Source organism: Hypanus sabinus, chromosome 1, assembly GCF_030144855.1.
Source record: "Hypanus sabinus isolate sHypSab1 chromosome 1, sHypSab1.hap1, whole genome shotgun sequence".
NCBI classification, from domain to species: Eukaryota; Metazoa; Chordata; class Chondrichthyes; order Myliobatiformes; family Dasyatidae; genus Hypanus; species Hypanus sabinus.
In genome coordinates this window covers 116178662-116198930 of record NC_082706.1, presented here as the reverse complement: position 1 = coordinate 116198930, position 20269 = coordinate 116178662, and the positions used below count along the sequence as shown (strand labels likewise).

General features: G+C 37.5%; 1 protein-coding gene across 3 annotated transcripts in view; it reads right to left on the bottom strand.

Annotated features, from left to right (window-relative positions):
- Positions 1 to 640: 640 nt before the first annotated feature.
- Positions 641 to 20269, bottom strand: part of LOC132397040 (KH domain-containing, RNA-binding, signal transduction-associated protein 3-like) — a 222965-nt gene continuing 203336 nt past the window's right edge. Inside the window, exons 10-12 of one of the 3 annotated variants that reach the window (XR_009513247.1) lie at positions 15917 to 16085; positions 14443 to 14504; positions 641 to 861 (exon numbers count right to left, since the gene is read on the bottom strand). Coding sequence is in view for 1 of the 3 variants with exons in the window: in XM_059975282.1 (XP_059831265.1) it covers positions 15985 to 16085 (101 nt within the window). In the remaining 2 variants the exon portion in view is untranslated. Of the gene's footprint in view, positions 862 to 14442; positions 14505 to 15400; positions 16086 to 20269 lie in introns of those variants that run through there. The other 2 variants (XR_009513245.1, XM_059975282.1) reach the window with 2 other exon arrangements.

Genomic DNA, 20269 nt, shown 5'->3' with positions numbered 1-20269 from the left:
CAATGGTTGACCACTATCCATAGTCAGTGGAATTACAATCTAATTTTCTAGAGTCACAATCTTGCTGCCATTCAAGACATATTCTACAATTAATATAATCTTTTCCTATTATACCATCTGAATTTATGCCTTGTATCATGGCCTAAGGTTTTCCGACTGTATTTTGGAATTCGTATCAGAGAGAGAAATATCCTGCATATGTAACTTTTTCAGACTATGATGAAAGGCCATTAACCTGAATTGTTCACGGCTTTGTTTTCTTCATAGATGCCATATCTACTGAGTATTTCTATCATTTTACCTCACATTTCCAGCACCTCCAGCTTTGTATGATGGTAAGATTGTTACAGGAGAAAATAGTTGAGTGATTTTGCATTGGCACGGAAATAAACAGTGTGTACGTAATTCCAATTCTCTTAGTTCTGAGTTAACAAATTCACATTTTCAACATTTTATTACAGAAACAACATAATTTTTCTTCTTGTTTTAATTATCAAAGTTATACACAAGAACACAATTAAACATGATTAATTTCTGTATGTGTTTCAAAGGAAGCCAAAATATTTTAGCTATCGATGAGCTATTTAACTTTTTTTTTAAAAAAGTTCATTACATTAAAAATATTTTATTATGTTAAAAATAGAAGAGCAAGAATGTAGGGACAGGTATTATTCAAATAAACAATGCAAAACACAACTACTTTGATAAAAAACTAAATTTACAGATATTTACAATTTTACAATCAGTTTATACATGGAATCAACAATTATTTTCAATTTTTATTCTATATGACTGTCATTTTGTTGATTGCTCTTTTTGGTCAGCTTCATTTAATCGGTGACAAGTCAAAAGCACAATCTCCTGTTAAAAGGACAAATAAAGAATTTTATTACAAGTATATTATTTCGTTGTTCTACCGTGAATAGTGGCAAGAAAATAAATCCCAGGGTCATATATGGTAACATCTACATTACATACTTTGATAATAAATTTACTTTGACCTTTGAGATAAATGCAAAACATCTTGCAAAAAATGCCAGCTCTTTTAGACCGTATTCAATTCTTGAATTTTATTTGTTTGTCATTTTGACCCAAATTAAAATATTTATTCATGTATTTATTCCTGGATTAAGGAATTAAAAAAAAAGTAAATTATAGCTGCTGGCATTTACCAGTGAAGGGCTTTCAAGTAGAGGCATGCTTTGCTTTAGGAAGTAAAGAGCCAATTCAGTACATTAGTGTAATTTGTAGACACATCCAGACTAGATCAAACAGGGAAGAGAAAAGTCATTAGAAAACAAGTTCAGTTGATTTGACAATAAACTTCAAGGTTGCTGACAGATCTTAATTTTTTTTTTCAGATAACTGAATGTGAACTCTGCCTTAAATTTTGTCTTCACTGGAAGTAGAAGGGGAGAAATATAAAATGAGACACAAGTTCACTATTTTCCATTTAAGTCCAACCATGTTCTCTTTAGTCAAGAGGCTTCCATGGATATTATTGACACATTATTGTATTATAGTAACACAACCAATGAATGCATGGCACAATTATGCCCAGTAGTTGTGCATTTACTAACAACTGGCTTAGAAATGAATACACAAAGTATTTTCTGTTTTTTTTTTGTGGAATATGGAACATTGACATTTTCTAAGGTGTTCAGATATCATTAATACTACCTAACTAATAAATACACAGCTTTGTCAATTTCAGGATGCAGGTGCTTCAGGCATTTCTTTTTTATTCTTAATTGTCCTTAAGGAGGAAACGGTAGGCCATCTTCTTGAAGCACCTCATTTCTGTTGGTGAATATAACTTCAAGTCGCTGTTGACAAGTTTTAAGATTTAGATGGGGAAAAAACTCCTGCAAAGCCATATTAGGATGAGTCATGATTTGGAAAGAACCTGTGCTTTATGGTTGTAGATTTTTGTGGTGCTGCTGAACTAACTTGATGAACAGTTCTAGTGTGTTTTCTGATTGCATAGACTGCAGCTTCTGAGCAACGGGGGTGGAAGGAATGAACGTTTAGGATGAAAAATGGGATCGTTGTCCTGATTTTAAGATTTTTGACATTTGTTCAGCTGCATTCATTGTAAAGTATTCCAATAACAACATCAGAGACTGGGTCCAATCCTGATCTTGGGCATTATCAAGGTGGAGTTTGCACATTCTCCCTCCGACCTAAGTGCTCCAATGTGCCTAAGATTTGAAAGTTGGTAGTTTAATTAGTCATTGCAAAGTGCAGTGCAGGTGAAAGAACCTGCAGAATTGATAGAAAGTAGGGAGAACAGGTTTCAGTGCAAGTGGGTTGATGATAGATGGTGCACGTATGGTGGGCTGAATGGCCGGTATCTCTCTATGATTTTCTTGCATTATTGACGTTTTGAATATGGTGGAAGGTCTTTAGGTCAGGGGTTCCCAACCTGGGGTCCACAGATCTCTTGATTACTGATAGAGGTCTATGGCATAAAAAAGTTGGGAACCCGTGCTTTAGGGTGTCAAGAATTAAACATTTTACATCAGAATACTCAGTTCCTGACCTGTTCATTTGGCTTTAGCATATATTCAGCTAGCTAGCATACGATTCTGGTCAATATGATCCTACAGGGTTTTGATGGTGAGAAATTTGCAATGCTAATACTATTCAATGTAAGCGGTAGGTGCCAGGACATTCTCTTGTTGGAGATGAAATACTGAAAGTCTTGCAATACAGCATTGTTTTCCACAGGCCCATCAATATCCGATTGTCTTGATTTTACTCTATTGCAAGAGTGCTCTGCTTTAGTTACTAAGGTATTGTGGATATTTTGAATTTGAAAAATGTACATTCAGCAACCCCACCTCTGACCTTATGAAGAAAAATCATTGTTGAAGTTGGTGAACATGGTTGATCTCTGGACCTCGAATATGATAATCAGGGCTGTAATGACTGATATCCAATAATGATAAATGCCTTTACGATTTCACCAACCAGAATGTTTTTTTTTTATTACCAATTGATTTTTAGCTTTATCAAATACCTTAACGCCTCACTTGAACAATTATTCATATTGATGGGTCAATACCAGACTTTTAGATGTATTTGAATTTCTATGTGAATATGAGATTATGCCTCCATATTAATTGTACCAAATACTGGATTTGCCATGCTTTTCAATTATGCAACTTTTTCATGGACTGAAATATACATTAAAGGATGTTAGAAATCTTTCTAAAGGCTAACATTGTTCATATTTTCATATAAAGACAGAAGAAACTGTATACACTTGGCAATTTAGGTAGCATTTGTGTAATATAAAGAGTTTATTTTACCCCTCTTCATATAGTCATCGAGATATAGAAAAAGGTAACAGCCTTTTTTGGCCTATTTCATCCAAGCTGACCAAGATTCCTAATTAGTCCTATCTGCATCAATTTGATACACATCCCTCTAAACCGTTTTCACCTGCCCGAGCCCTTTTAAATGTTGCTAATACACCCACCTCAACCAATTCCTCTGGCAGATGACCACTCCCTGAGTGAAAAAGTTGCTCCTCAGATTCTTATTAAATCTCTCCTCTCACTTTAAACCTATGTCCTTTAGTTGTTGGTTCTCCAAACTTGGAACACATTATGTGCATATTCACCCTAATTCTGCTCCGCATGATGTTATATCTCTCTGTAATATACCCCTTATATTTCTAGGCTCCATAGAATAAAGTCACACCCTGCTCAATGTACCTCCATACTCAGTCTCATGAGTTCCTGCAAATCCTTGTAAATCCGTCCAGCACTCTTTCCAACTTAATGTAATTTTCTTAAAGCAGGGTAACCAAAAAATGAACACAATATTCCAAAAACAACATAACTTGCCAAATTCTATACTGAAGGCCAGCATAGCAAAGGTGTATCTTACCTGTGATGCCACTTTCAGGGAACCATATTCATATACATGTAGGTCCCCTTGTTCTACAATGTTCTCCAGCATCCTACCATGCCAAACAACCTTTATCAGAGGCTTTACCGAAATCCATATAAACTGTCTGCAGTCCTGCCCTCATTGACCTGCTTGGTTACTTCCAAAGAAGTCAATGAAATTCTAAAGCCTTAATCTCCTGCACACAAAGCTGTGCTGATCATCTTTATCAACCCCTATCTTTCCAAATTCTTGTTTATCTTATCCCTCTGAATTTCTTCTCATAACTTACCTACCATAGATATTTGGATTATTGGCCATTAGTTCCCACATTTTTCTTTGCAATCCTTCTTAAAAAAAGGCACATCATGAGCCACCTTCCAGCTGTCACCTGTCACTGAGGAAACTAAAACTGCAGATTGAACTCCTGCATTTTCTACCATCTATAATGTTCTTTGATAGACTGGATTAGGCGCTGGAGACTTACCTACTTTTGTACATTTTATTACATCCAGCCCTTCCTCTATTACACAGACTAATCTCAAGACTATTAACAACCTCAATTTCCTAACACTTCATGTAGTCTTTTACCAAAGTGAAAAGAGGGGAAGCATGACCTAGAGGTACATTCATAACATAGAAATATGTAAAATTATGTGGGGTATAAGTAGGGCAAATGCAAGCAGGCTTTTTCCACTGAGGTTGGGTGGGACCTCAACCACAGGTCATGGGTTAAGGGTGAAGAGATAAGGGGACCATGAAGCAAAACTTCTTCATTCAGAGCATCATCAGAGTGTGGAACTGAGCTACCAGCACAAGCTGCAAGCTCAATTTCAACACTTAAGCAAAGTTTGGATTTGCTTATGACACTAAACTGATTGGCCAAATCTCAAATAGTAATGAGCCAGCCTACAGAGAGGAAGTCATCACCCTGGTATGGTGGTGTCAAGAAAACAGCCTCTCTAATGTTGCAAAAACAAAGGTGTTCGTTGTGGACTATAGGAGGAATGGAGACAGGCCAACCCCTATTGACATCAGTGGATCTGGGGTTGAGAGGGTGAACAGCTTTAAGTTCCTCGACATAAACATCACCAAGCATCTCATGTGGTCTGCACATACTGGCTGTGTGGTGAAAACAGCGCCTCTTTCACCTCAGATGGTTGAAGTAGTTTGATATGGGCCCCCAAATCCTTAGAACTTAATATAGGGGCACAATTGAGAGCATCCCGACTGGCTGCATCACTGCCTGGTAAGGGACTTGTACTTCCCTCAATCACAGAGCTCTGCAGAGAGTGGTGTGGATAGCCCAGCACATCCATAGATGTGAATTTCCCACTATTCAGGGTATTTACAAAGACAGGTGGGTAAAAAAGGCCTGAAGGATCATTGGGGACCCGAACCACCCCAACCATAATCTGTTCCAGCTGCCACCATCCGGGAAACGATACCGCAGCATATAAGCCAGGACCAACAGGTTCTGGAACAGCTTCTTCTACTAGGCCATCAGACTGCTTAATTCAGGCTGACACAACTGTATTTCTATGTTATATTGGCTATTCTGTTGTACAGACTATTCATTACAAATTACTATGCATTGCATATTTAGACAGAGTTGTAATGTAAAGATTGTAACTCATGTATATGAAGGATATAAACAACAAAGTCAATTCAATGCAATAGTAGGGGTATGGAGGGCTACTGTCCCATTGCAGGTTGATGGGAGCAGACAGCTTAAATGGTTTCAGCATGGACTAGGTGGACCATAGGGCCTGATTCTGTGTTGTACTTTTCTATAACTCTATGACTTTGCCCATGTTTTGACTCTCGGAACAAAGATATCTACTTTAGTCTTTAGGTCCTATTCTCTCTCCAGTTAACTCTTTTTCCCTTAATATACTTAAAATCTCTTTGGATTCTCCTTGATCTTCTTGTCCAAAGGTATCTTATGCCTTACTGAATTCCTTCGGTACACCCCTGTGGCCCATATACCGTTCCAAGGATTTGCATGATTCCAGATGCCTGCACCCAATCCCCTACCTTCTTTTTTCTGACCACATCCTCAATACATAGAAAACCTACAGCACAATATGGGCCCTTTGGCCCACAATGCTGTGCCAAACATGTACTTTAGAAATTACCTTGGGTTACCCATAGCCCTCTGTTTTTCTAAGCTCCATGTACCTATCCAGCTCATTCCACGCACTCACTGTGTAAAAAGCTTACCCCTGACATCTCCTCTGTACCTACTTTCAAGCAGCTTAAAACTGTGTCCTTTCCTGTTAGCCATTTCAGCCCTGGGAAAAAAACTCTGACTATCCACGTGATCAATGCCTCTCATCATCTTATACACTTCTATCACGTCACCTCCCATCCTCCGTCGCTCTAAGGAGAAAAAGCCAAGTTCACTCAACCTATTCACGTAAGGCATGCTCCCCAATCCAGGCAACATCTTTGTAAATCTTCTCTGCACCCTTTCTATAGTTTCCACATCCTTCCTGTAATGAGATGACCGGAACTGAGCACAGTACTCCAAGTGGGGTCTAACCAGGGTTCTACACAGCTGTAACATTACCTCTCCACTCTTGAACTCAATCCCACAGTTGATAAGGTAAATGCACTGTAGGTCTACTTAACCACACAGTCAACCTGTGCAGCAGCTTTGAGTGTCCTATGGATAGCAACCCCAGGATCCCTCTGATCCTGCACACTGCCAAGAGTCCGGCCATTAATACTATAGTCTGCCATCATATTTGACCTACCAAAATGAGCCACCTCACACTTACCTGGGTTGAACTCCATCAGCCACTTCTCAGCCCAGTTTTGCATCCTATCGATGTCCTACTGTAACCTCTGACAGCCCTCCACATTATCCACAACACTCCCAATGATTTTGTCATCAGCAAATTTACTAACCCTTCCCTCCATTTCCTCATCCAGGTCATTTATAAAAATCATGAAGAGTAAAGGTCCCAGAACAGATCCCCGAGGCATACCACTAGTCACCAACCTCCATGCAGAATATGACCCATCTACAACCACTCATTGCCTTCTGTGGGCAAGCCAGTTCTGGATCCACAAAGCAATGTCCCCTTGGATCCCATGCCTCCTTACTTTCTCAATAAGTCTTGTATGGGGTACCTTATCAAATGCCTTGCAGAAATCCATATACTGCTCTACTGCTCTACTTCCATCAATGTGTTTAGTCACAGCCTTAAAAAATTCAATCAGGTTAGTAAGGCACGGCCTGCCTTTAACAAAGCCACGTTGACTATTACTAATCATATTATGCCTCTCCAAATGTTCATAAATTCTGCGTCTCAGGATCTTCTCCATCAGTTTACTAACTACTGAAGTAAGACTCATTGGTCTATAATTTCCTGGGCTATCTCTACTCCCTTTCTTAAATAAGGGAACAACATCTGTAACACTCCACTCCTCCAGAACCTCTCCTGTGCCCAGTGATAATGCAAAGATCTTCGCCAGAGGCTCAGCAATCTCCTCTCTCACCTCCCATAGTAGCCTGGGGTATATGTCATTTTGTCTTGGGGACTTATGCAACTTGATGTTTTCCATCACATCCTCTTTCTTAATGTCTATATGCTCAAACTTTTCAGTCCACTGCAAGTCATCCCAACAATCCCCAAGGTCCTTTTCCATACTGAATACTGAAGCAAAGTATTTATTAAGTACCTCCGCTGTCTCCTCCGGTTTCATACACACTTTTCCACTGTCACACTTGATTGGTCCTATTCTCTCACGTCCTAATCTCTTGCTCTTCACATACTTATAGAAAGCCTTGGGGCTTTCCTTAACCCTGCTCGCCAGGGTCTTCTCATGGCCTCTTCTGGCTCTCCTAATTTCATTCTTAAGCTCCTTCCTGCTAGCTTTATAATTTTCTAGTTCTCTATCATTACCTAGTTTTTTTTTTAACCTTTCGCAAGCTTTTCTTCTTTACTAGATTTACAACAGCCTTTATACACCATGGTTCCTGTACTGTACCATCTTTTTCCTGCTTTACTGGAACATACCTATGTAGAACACCATGCAAATTCCCCCGAACACTTGTCACATTTCTGCTGTACATTTCCCTGAGAACATCAGTTCCCAATTTATGCTTCCAAGTTCCTGACTGATAGCTTAATATTTCCTCTTACTCCAATTAAATGCTTTCCTAACTTGTCTGTTCCTATCCCTCTCCAATGTTATGGTAAAGGAGATAGAATTGTGATCACTATCTCCAAAATGCTCTCCCACTGAGAGATCTGACACCCGACCAGGTACATTTCCCAATACCAAATCAAGTACAGCCTCTCCTCTTGTAGGCTTATCTACATATTGTGTCAGGAAACCTTCCTGAACACAGCTAACAAATTCCACCTCATCTAAACCCCTTGCTCTAGGGAGATGCCAAACAATATTGGTGAACTTACAATCTCCCACCACGACAACCCTGTTATTATTGCATCTTTCCAGAATCTGTCTCCCCATCTGCTCGCTGATGTCCCTGTTACTATTGGGTGGTCTATTAAAAACACCAAGAAGAGTTATTGATTCCTTCCTGTTCCAAACTTCCACCCACAGAGACTCAGTAGACAATCCCTCCATGACTACCTCCTTTTCCGCAGCTGTGACACTATCTCTAATCTGCATTTCAATGCCCCCACCTTTTTTGCGTCCTTCCTTGTCCTTTCTGAAACATCTAAAGCCTGGCACGTTAAGTAGCCATTCCTGCCCCTGAGCCATCCAAGTCTCTGTAATGGCTGCAACATCATAGTTCCAAGTACTGATCCATACTCCAAACTCATCTGCTTTGTTTCTTGATTTGTGAGCCAACTGTCCCTTCCCTCTGTGTCTAGTTTGGATCCCACCCCCCAGTGATTCTAGTTCAAACTCACCCCAATAGCCTTAGCAAGCCTCCCTGCCAGGATATTGGTCCCCCTCGGAGTGAAGTGCAACTCATCCTTTTTGTACAGGTCACGGCTGCCCCAAATGAGGTCCCAATGATCCAGAAATCTGAATTCCTGCCCTCTGCTCAAATCACTCAGCTACGCATTTACCATCCAGCTCACTCTATTCTTATACTCACTGTTGTGTGACCCAGGCAATAATCCTGAGATTGTGAAAATTTTAGCTGCATTTTGAGAAGAAACTTCAAAATTCACTACCTTTTATGTGAAAAAATCCTTTTTATAGCATTGATGATCAGCCTTAATCTAATTTTAATATTAATAAACCTTTCGTCCCAGACTCAGTAGCAGAAAAGACAGTTTCTACCTGTGTATTCAAATCTTTTAATTGTTTAACAGAGATCATTTTGTAATCCTACATTGTCAAGGGAGTACAAACATAATCCATGCAATCTGCTTTTGTAATACTTCAAATCTTTCAATTTTGGTACCATCATGGTAATTCAAGATGCACTGACATCAGTATAATCTGAGAAAGAGGGCCCAAAAATGAAAGTAATAATGCAATGAAGTCTAAATCAGCATCTTAACCTAGTCTGGTAAGAAAGCAGCAGGAGAATAATCGAAGAGGCAACTGGTTGTTACAATCAATGGCATTGCTCTGCATCTTGTTTTCTAGTCACACAGTTAATATAGTACAGTCACAGGCAGAAAGGGAAGTCCCAAGGCAGTGAAGTACAGAAGGGAGGATACAGGCAGATGGGTGTTTCTGATGCATTCTGACCTGCCTGGTATTCAGCCACCTTCTTTCTCCAAAACACAAAGTAAGTCCAATTGAAAAAACATATTTCTTAATTCCATTAACATTTATAAGAACATAAGAAATAGGAACAGGAGGAGGCCATCTGGCTTACTGAGTCTGCTCCACCACTCAATCATGGCTGATCCTTTTTGCCTCCTCCTCAAACCCAGTTCCCAGCCTTCTCCCCGTAACCTTTGATGCCATATCCAATCAAGAATCTATCAATTCCTGCCTTAAATACGTCCACGAACCTGGACTCCACAGCTGCATGTGGCAACAAATTTGCCACCCTTTGGCTAAAAAAAATTCTCCATATTTCTGTTTTGAAAGGGCACCCCTCCATCCTGAGGCTGTGCTCTTTTGTCCTAGACTCTCCCACCATGGAAAACGTCCTTTCCACATCTACTCTGTCTAGGTCTTTCAACATTCTAAAGTTTCAATGAGATAACCCTTTCATTCCTGGAAACATCGTTGTGAAACTCCTCTCCAATGCCAGCTCATCTTTTCTAAGATGAGAGCTCCAAACTGTTTACAATACTCAAGATAAGACCTCACCAGTGCCTTAAAAAGCCTCAGCATCACATTCTTGCTCCTGTATTCAAGACCTCTTGAAATGAATGCCAACATGGCATTTGCCTTTCTCACCACCGACTCAACCTGCAAGTTAAACTTTAGGGTGTTCTGCACAAGGACTTCCAAGTCCCTTTGCATCTGAGATTTTTGGATTTGCTCCTCATTTAGAAAATAGTTCGCACATTTATTCTACTACCAAAGTGCATGACCAATACATTTTCCTACATTGTATTTCATTTGCCACTTTCTTGCCCATTCTCCTAATCTGTCTAAGTCCTTCTGCATCCTACCTGTTTCAACATTACCTGCCCCCTACCAATCTTTGTTTCATCTGCAAACTTGGCGACAAAGCCATCTATTCCATCATCTAAATCATGGATATAGAGCATAAAAAGAAGTGGTGCCAACACTGACCCCTGCGGAACACCACTAGTCACTGGCAGCCAACCAGAAAAGGATTCTTTTGTTCTCACTTGCTGCCTCCCACCAATCAGCTAATGTTCTACTCATGTTAGTAACTTCAGAATCAGAATCAGACTTTAATCGCCAAGTACCTGTGCACATACAAGGAATTTACTTCCGGCAGATGTTGTTTCTCCGCTCATACAATAATAATGATAAATATAAATGAAAATATAGACTATATATACAAGTACTGCAATCCAAGTAATAGTTAGCCGACAGTTAACCGGCAGTTAACTGTTCAGCAAAGTGACCGCAGTAGGGAAAAAACTTCTCCAGTGCCTATTAGTCTTAGTCTGGAGGGATCTGAAGCGCCTACCAGACGGAAGCAGTTCAAACAGTCCGTGCGCAGGACAGAAGAAGTCCTTTATGATGTTCCCCGCCCTCTTCTTCAACCTGGAAGAGTACAGGTCCACAATAGAGGGCAGGGAGGCTCCAATGATGCGCTCGGCAGTCCTCACTGTGCGCTGTAGTCTGGTTCTATCCTGCTTGGTGGCGGCTCCAAACCACACAGTGGTAATATCCTGTAATATCATGGGCTCTTAATTTGGTAAGCAACCTCATGTGTGGCACCTTGACAAAGGCCTTCTGAAAGTCCAACTTCACAACATCCGCTGCATCCCCTTTTATCTATCCTACTCTAAGCTCCTCAAAGAATTTGAACAGGTTTGTCAGACAGAATTTTCCCTGAAGGAAACCATACTGACTTTATACTATCTCGTCCTGTGTCACCTCATCCAACATCTGCCCAACCACTGATGTCAGGCTAACTGGTCTATAATTTCCTTTCTTCTGTCTTCCTCCTTTCTTAAAGAGTGGAGTGACATTTGCAATTTTCCAGTCCTCTGGCACCATGCCAGAGTCCAATGGTCTTATGAAAGATCATTTCTAATGCCACCACAATCTCTAATGCTACCTCTTTTAGAACCCGTTAAGATGGACGAGGTTTGTACATGCTGAATTTACACTTTAAATGCACTGCAATTTTCTGCTTTATGATAAGTGAATGATATGGAGGAAATAATGCCTCTACTGTGAGCAATTCTATTGTACAGCAATATATAAAATAAATCAAATTATATACAATACAATGGACCAAATAAAATATTGTTTTAGTATAACAAAGAGGTTTGTTAAATTCTTCCCCCAGGAAGACAAACATCAATGATAAAGTTTACCATTTCTTTCAGTGTGGCAGCATAGCTTTTAGTCACCTGAGGAAAAGATCAAAATTTCAAACCTCATCCATCAGAGAGAAGTGATAACTGACTTTGTGCTTCTGTGAGATGTAATCTCAAAGTATTGGAGAAATGACACCCATTTGATATAATTTCAAGACTTGGGTCTGCAAAATCATTCATATCCACTGACAGGATAGGCAAGTGATTGGCAATATTCTCTCTCTAGCCAACACCTTTAGAATCGAGGCAGTGGTTACATTTGGCAGCTCTGAAGGGCACGCTGCATGTCTAACACTGACTCCTGAAAAGGATGCTCAATTTCAAGCTCCAGATGATCAAAGGAAATATCTTATGGATATTTTGAAAGCATTTTTGAAAAAGTACAACAGCTCTACTAATTCACAGGAATCCCTGGCCCATTAAAATTAAAAATGAGAAGACATTTTTGAAATGGTAATAAATTAAAGCTGAGGAACAAAGCTTATCAAACTGAAACTAGCTTCCCTGAATTCCTTTTTCCACCACATTCCACCCACTCTTGCCTGCCAGACTATGATCAGTATTTTTTGCCCCAAGAAATTTATTATTTCATTCATCTATGGAAAAAACCCTAAGAAATAGGAGCAGAATTAGGTTATTCAACCCACTGAGTCTGCTCCATCATCCATTCATAGATGATAAATTTTCTCTCTCAACCCAATTCTCCTGCCTTCTCCCTTGTAACCTTAGACGCACTTACTAATCAAGAACCTATCACCCTCCACTTTAAATATGCCCAATTACTTGGCCTCCATAGTCACCTCTGGCAATGAACTTCATAGATTCACCACCCTCTAAAAAATTCCTCATCACCTCTGTACTAAAGGGATGTCCTTTGATTGTGCTCTCTGGTCCTTCACTCTTCCACCATTGAAAACATCCTCTGTACGTCCACTGCATTCAGTGAGCTTCAATGAGATTCCCTGCCATTTTTCTAAACTCCAGCGAGTAAAGACCCAGAGCCAACAAAGGATCTTGTAATGGTAGAATAGTAATAAAAAATAACCAAGAAAGGAGGAAATGATATTAAATAATGATGATTGCCCACAACTACAGTCAAGGCATTATTAAAGAAAACGTGGCAGGAAATAAAGGATTGCTGAAATGTTAGCAAAAACTTCTCTGGATAATTGCCAGATAAAAATTAACTACAGTGAACTGCTAGCTACTAGCACACTTAAGTTATGTTCCCTGACTCCAGAAAGAAATGAAGGGGTCCTCAGACTGAGGTGCTCAAAAAGATAATAGGGTTTTTATTTAATAGAAAATGCTGAAGGAAGTCATACAACCTCATGTTTTCAATGAGGTTGATGTACATGAATCCCAGAGGCAATACACTTCAAAATAGGATTTGGATATATTAATGCTCTTCCAAAGTAAATACTGAAAGAGAAGGGAATAAGGATTCAAAAAAATGGACTGTAATAATAAAATGGACAACTTTTAACAAGCTCAGTTATAAAATGGTTAACACTAAATTAGAAAGTACAACCAGCACATGAAAGTGCAAAAGGGGAAAAAAAAATTCATGTATTATCATCATCACATACTAAATTATTTGCAAAAAAGTGGACTGGTCACCCTGGGGCACCAGTTGAATTGCCTAATTTCTTTATATTCACATGAACAAGCAAACAAATGAGATTTTAAACTTAAGAGTTTGAAAAATCAAGACTACTTCAGTACTGAAGTGGAATATTAATCCAGTTAATACTCAAATCCTGAAACCTTCCAACATGGCACTGTTAAAACCCAGCTACAAACTTTCACTGATTTCAGGTGCATCATGCATAACATTGCTATGTAGTTTGGTTTTTTTTTAAGATGATATTGGAAATAATCTGAATAATACCAATCATAAAAGATATAGTAGGATGAAGTCCTTACTCAGGAAAGCATGGTATGCATGGACATGAAATACTCTAACTTTTGCAGGGAATAGCCTTACAACAAACATCAGCTAATATGTCATTTAAAAATTGTGGGAGCAAGTCTTTGAAAACTGATCAGTGCAAGGGAGTAGCTTGACTATTTTCCCCATTTATTGGTGCATTACCATAGTCCTCCTGAAGAGCGAGATCTGTAACTAAAGCTCCTGGTGGAGGTATTAATATATCTCTAATATTCAGCAACCATTCCTTCATATTATGAACAATATGTTAAAATAATGAATATTTTGTGCTAGGTTATTTGCAACTAAGAATGACATTACAATTATCCTCAATATTCAATTGATTTCTGTTGGAAGATGTATTCCTGTTTGCCATTTGGTAGTACGTGATTGAAATCATCTCAATTATCCCCTTCCCAATAAAATGTGTTGAAATTCTATGGAATTGAAGGATGAATTTTAGTTGTGGCGGTTGCATTTACTGTTTAGATTTTAAAATGAAAGGCTCTTTCCTTGGAGATGCAAGTTATCTTGTATTTATGCCACTGCAATATTGTACAAATATATGAGTTTTCAAGAACAATGGGAAAAATCTTATTATGGAATACTGGACAAGGTCATGAGTAGTACTGAAGAAGGAACTGCTAATTATGCAAGAATTCAAAAAATAAAACTATTATAAACACCTACCATAATGTCCAATTCGAGGACCATTTTAATTCCCATTTGGTCAGGAATGTGAGAAAAAGATCCTGTAAGTGGAGGGAAAAAATGTGAAACACAAAATATATTACATCATCAATTAAAACCAGAATTATTTCAAAAAATAGTCAAGCCTTATAAAAATAAGAACATGCACTGCTACAAAAAAAACATTGTTTAGAGTGAATTTATTCTGATTCAAAACAAAATCAAAACATTAAGCAGTTGAGGCTAACTATGACAATTATAGACAAAGGTTATGTGGTTTTTACACTTTGTTTAACAGGATAGAATTTAAGATCAGCTACTGCTTAGTTTGCAGTTATAAAGTTTAGTCTCTACACAATTACAAGATCGATTTATAATTGTTAGGAGTTTAGAAGTACTTGAACCTTTTCTATAGTTTTTTTTACTCTAATAACTTTACAACCTTGCTTTCTTTTAGCGTTTACTGGTTTTAAATGTTAAAGGTAAATTAAGTGATATTAAAATCTACTTGATTCATTTACCTTTGGAACTGAAGACCTTTTAAGGGTTACACATCCACTGCCTCTGACGAATGGCACATTAGTCAAGTCTGTTTGCCTCTAAAAAGCTTTAATTGCTTCCAGCGGAGGATTCATTTAGGTAATTCTCATAAAAATTCCAAAGTGCACTAGTGAAAAAATGCTTAGACAAGATGAAATGCTGATCACATTCTTCATATAAATTCATTATTCAGTAGTGTATTTTCAAAGGGCAACAATATGGACTTTTTTGTGTTTTAAGACATCATTCAGGTATATTTCTGTATAGACCTCTCAAGACAAACTTTTTTTTAAAGAAGATTTTATAAATACATAAGTATGCTTTCCCTGTTTAAAAGATTTTTGTGGATTTATTATTTGGTGTTATAAGAAAATATATCAATGTTACTGATATGTCACACACAGCAAAGTTTGTTTTTTTTTCTCTCAAAACTTTATTTGTATCAAGCAAGAATAGTCAATGTCTTTGATCTTAACACTACAGAATATCTGGAGACTTCAGATACAAAAGAATACAACTTTACTTGGCATTTGGAGTTTACTGTTGTTTAAGTAAAAGTTTACAAGGGATAGCGCTCTAACACAAGCTTAAACTTAAATTCAAACCAAACTTAAACTAAGTTTTAACAATAACTAAAAGCAAAATGGAAAAAACATTGCTATCAACTGAATCTTGCTTTACATTTTAAGTGATCTACATTATCAAACCTAGTTTGGTAATAGATTTTTAAAGACTAGTTAAACTTAAAAACGTGTTAGTCCTGTTTACTTGTTTCCAACAGAGCACGTAACAAGATCAAAGATTTCCCACCCACCTCCTTCCCAAAGTCAAATAATTCCTCCATCCAAAGGACTTCATACAAGAATTCAGAACTGATTAAACAGATCTGTTATATTTAGGAAAAAAAGAACTTTTATATAAAATAACCAATTACTTTTAACAGCGTACATCACTGCAGAAACAGCTAACTGATGATTGTATTTCACAGAGTAGATGGTGAAATCAGTATCTTGGTGCATAGGGATGCTCTCTGTATGCTCCTTTAGGTGCTCTTGTCGGAGGAGCTTTCATCCGAGAGTTGGAATTCGTCCACTCTTCCTGACCTATTATAAATGTTACACACATACAAAATAAAAATCTACATTAGAGCAACCAAACCCAGAACAATGAGTCCACATTATAAAATTTAAAACCATACTCTTCTATCAGAGACTGTATTGTATATCAGATGTTTTAAGGCTTAATTGGCTTTCATAACCAAAATTATATTTTTAAATTATCAATTTAATGATTCTACAAAATCAGGCATAATTTCTAGATTTTAAATGAATTCTTTCACCATGAGTTAAATTATTGAGAATTGTCATTTATTATGAAAAGTGGAATGGTAAACAACTGCTAGGTTAAAGTTACATGCACTGTTTATTAAATCTGCTGAAACAATATCTTAGACTGATGGAAGTTTGTGAATTATCATGGATGTGGTTAAATGTTTCATAATCATCAAAATTTTCATCAAAGACGAAGATCATTTGGCCCATCAAGTCCATGTGAAGCAAATGAAGCTATTTAGGTTGCTCCCAATCCTTAGCTCAGTTCATTGCTTTGTACTCTTCAAATGCTTTCAGGTACATAGTTAAATACAATGATTGATTCTGCCTCCACTACCCTTTCAGGAAGCAAGTATCAGATCGTTAGTACACTTAAGCTGAAAAGGTATCTTTCAATTCCATTTCCATCCCTTTACCAATTAGACATTTTTTGTCACTAGTCCTTCTGTGAAGAGAGTAGGCCCTGTTTACGTAGCCTAAACCTTAATAAATCTTCCTGCAGTTCCTTTTATTCCAAGAAAGAAAACTTCACTCTTAATTATAAAGCTCTATCTAGCAAAATACTAAATTTTCCTCAGCATCTTTTCTAGTGCTAACACATATTTCTCATAGGTGATCAGACAGTAGCCAATGATTTTTTTAAAGTCCTATTAAGTGTTTTAAACAATCCCAGTACTATTTCTCTGCTCCTATGTTCTATCCCTGGGCTAATTTAGGCAAACCTTTTAAATATTCTTATCTCAGTATCTTGCTGCCTTCAAGGATCTGTGAACATGCACTCCTAGTTCCTTCTGCTTCCCTATACTCCTGCCATTGATCATCCTTTCATCTGTTTGTCCTCCCCCAGAAGCATTACCTCACAGTTCTCTGCATTAAATTCCATTTATCATTCTTATGCCCAGTTATCGAAGTTACTTCAGTTCAGTCTAAAAACTTACCCCCCATAAGTAGCATGTACTATGTTAATATGGTAAAGGAATTGTTGATGATTCCCCCGCCACCCCCCAAAAAACTGCTGCCTGACCTGCTGAGCTCCCCCAGCAGATGGTAATAAGCAAACTTCTCAACCACAGTTTTACAATTCATGTGTAGATAGCATGATTAGCACAAGAACCGGTTAATAGTTAACCATGCATCATAAAGACTGGCCATTCTGAAGAAACTGATAGCCTTAAAGAGTGAAATTCAAATTCAGTAGTTAGACTTTCTGGCTTAAGCATTTGTTTATGGCTTAAAACAGGTGATCACCTTCAATTTGATGTGCTATTAATTTGAAGATCATAAACCAAAATAAAAAGGTTTTAGAATCCACATTCCTTTAAATATATAATTTATTTTATATTTCATTTAAGTAGTTGATTATACTGGAATGTTGCTTATTTGCTAACCAATAATAAATCCTTTTGCCAGATCTTAAGATGAAAACAACCTAGTTCTATCACTTTAAGCAAATGACAATGGAACAATATTCTCTTAGCACACCACCTAATAGTAAAACATTAGCCATAGTTTCAAGAAACTACAGTGATATTGAAGAATTACAGTTTAGACTAAATTGCAAAGTGCAGAGAATTTCATGTCAATAACTTTTAAACAATATCTTTGTAATGTAAAATATAGAGTCATGTGAACAAATTACTTTGTAAAATATTGTACAAATTTGTTTTCCCCTAGGTTCAGTTAATATTTGATTAAAACTACTATTTTTTGGCAGAACCCAAAACCTCTATTTCTTCAGGAACTGTGAAAACATCTGTAAGTTAGATTGATGAGACTGAAAAGCATTTTCTACATTAGGTAGAAGTTCTGGAAAAGTTTTACAGATACACAGTTACACTGAACATAGCACCAAACAATTAATTTCTCCACAAGCCATCAAAACTTAGTATTTACATTCACTCCATAATTAAGTTATTCTCTAAATGGTTATGTAGCATGAGGGAAAAAGTGCAATTGCTGAATTCAGTATCTTCAGCTTCAAGTTCTATATTTTGACCATGATGGGAATCTGCTTATACTATAAAATGTGGTGTTTAAGAACAGAGTTCAGCTCAGTAAAATTGGCAGCTAGGCAATGAAAGGCTGAAAATATTGAATGCTTCCCTACTCACTGCAAAATGACTTCCAACTTCTAAAGAATTTCAAGGATCTGGCGACAATTATCACTTTGTTATATCTGAGAGCAAGGCTCTGAAAAATCATATTACAAACATAAAGTCAAATTCCTAGGACTGAAACTTTGGACAGGTATATTTATAATTAAAAAGGAACATATAAAGCACCAGAATTAAACTTGCCAGAACAGCAAGTTATAGACCTCTTTAAATAATCCAACATTATTTTTCTGGCTATATTCTCACCAACCAACTCCAAGAGTGAAAGCCCAGACATGGCTACACACTCAAAAACTACATTTCCACAAACTTTACCCATTACAGAAAATATACAAGATAAGCATTGGAATGCACGTAAGCACCCTAATGACTGTACTCATTGTACAAAACTGAACATGCCTTTGCTTTTTCCGAAGTCAAATATTAACTTCTCACCGTCTTGGGAAAGTATGAGAAACAGAAATAGAGGGAGGTCACTGGAAACAATTTTATCATTTAATAATTTAATTCTGACATGGCAGGCCTCAATATCATTTTGCTGATTGACCTCCATTATCCTGAATTCACCTATAATGCAAAACTCTTTAAAAGTAAAAAAATATCTGCATTCACGTCTCTCTATGAGGTAAATAATTCCAAAGATTCATAATCTCTTGAGAAAATATTCCTCAACTTTAAATTGGTGAACCTTTGTACTATAGTTTTAGATGCTCCCATCAAGGAAAACATTCCAACAACAAATGGTCTGTCAAGTGCTCTCAAAACTGGAATAATTATCAGTTAAATTATATCAATCTGCAAATTCAACAGGGCACTTTACGTTTTGAGTTATCTTCATGCCTCTAAAAATATTTCTGTGTCGGGGCATAGAATGATCAAGTTTTACGTGCAACACACCTTTTGGAGTATTATAATGGAACTTGGCTTATAATGGAATTTGGATTGTAGTAGTTTACAGCACTAGTTGTAGAATTTCCCCAAAATAACAATCTTAAGCATATTACATTGATCTAGAACAGCAGACAAGTACATAACTTGCCAAAATCCTTCAGCCACCACCAACTTCCCACCAATGAGTCACCATGACCCAACTTATCCGCATCGACAGTGTGATGTTCACATTCATGTTATTTCTTTCCAGTGCATACATGATCCTAACCCTAATCCAGTTCCACCTCCACCAACACTATGATGATGGTGATAAGTTTCCAGTGCCTATTCACTGTTTCTACTGCCAATCCTTCCAATCCCCCCTTTCAGAAACTCTAGGCATACCTTCAACCAGGTTGCAACTGATCTCCTGAAGCTAGTCTTAGGAGTAGAATTCCATTAGGCACATTTGGAAACAACTAATGCTGATTTTACAACTGAGACTTCAGTGGGAACCTAGAGCTAGTAGGATACTAAACATAATTGCCCTTGTTCTCTTATGCCTTTTAGAGTGCGTGTAAAATATTTCAGCATGATTCAATAATAAGCGCACATTATTTTCTTCCAAACCCCAAAGACTAATAGGCCAAATTAACTCACACCATTCCTCATAAAACAATTCCTTCATCCCAAGAAACAATCTAACAATCATCCTTTGCATCACTCCAAGTGAATTACAGACTTCTCTTGTGTAACAATCCCAAGAGTTTTTACTACCCTAATCAATTTACTTTGAGTGTCTTTGTCATGAGCCATGCAAAAAATCCATTTGCTTTAACAGGCTGGCCTCGACAACTCCCCTTTTTACCACCTCAAAGTCAATTTAAACATACATTTAAGTTAGACAGATTCTTAATAAACTTGTACTACCTTGATTAATCCACTCCCCTCTAAATGATTATATATGCTTCA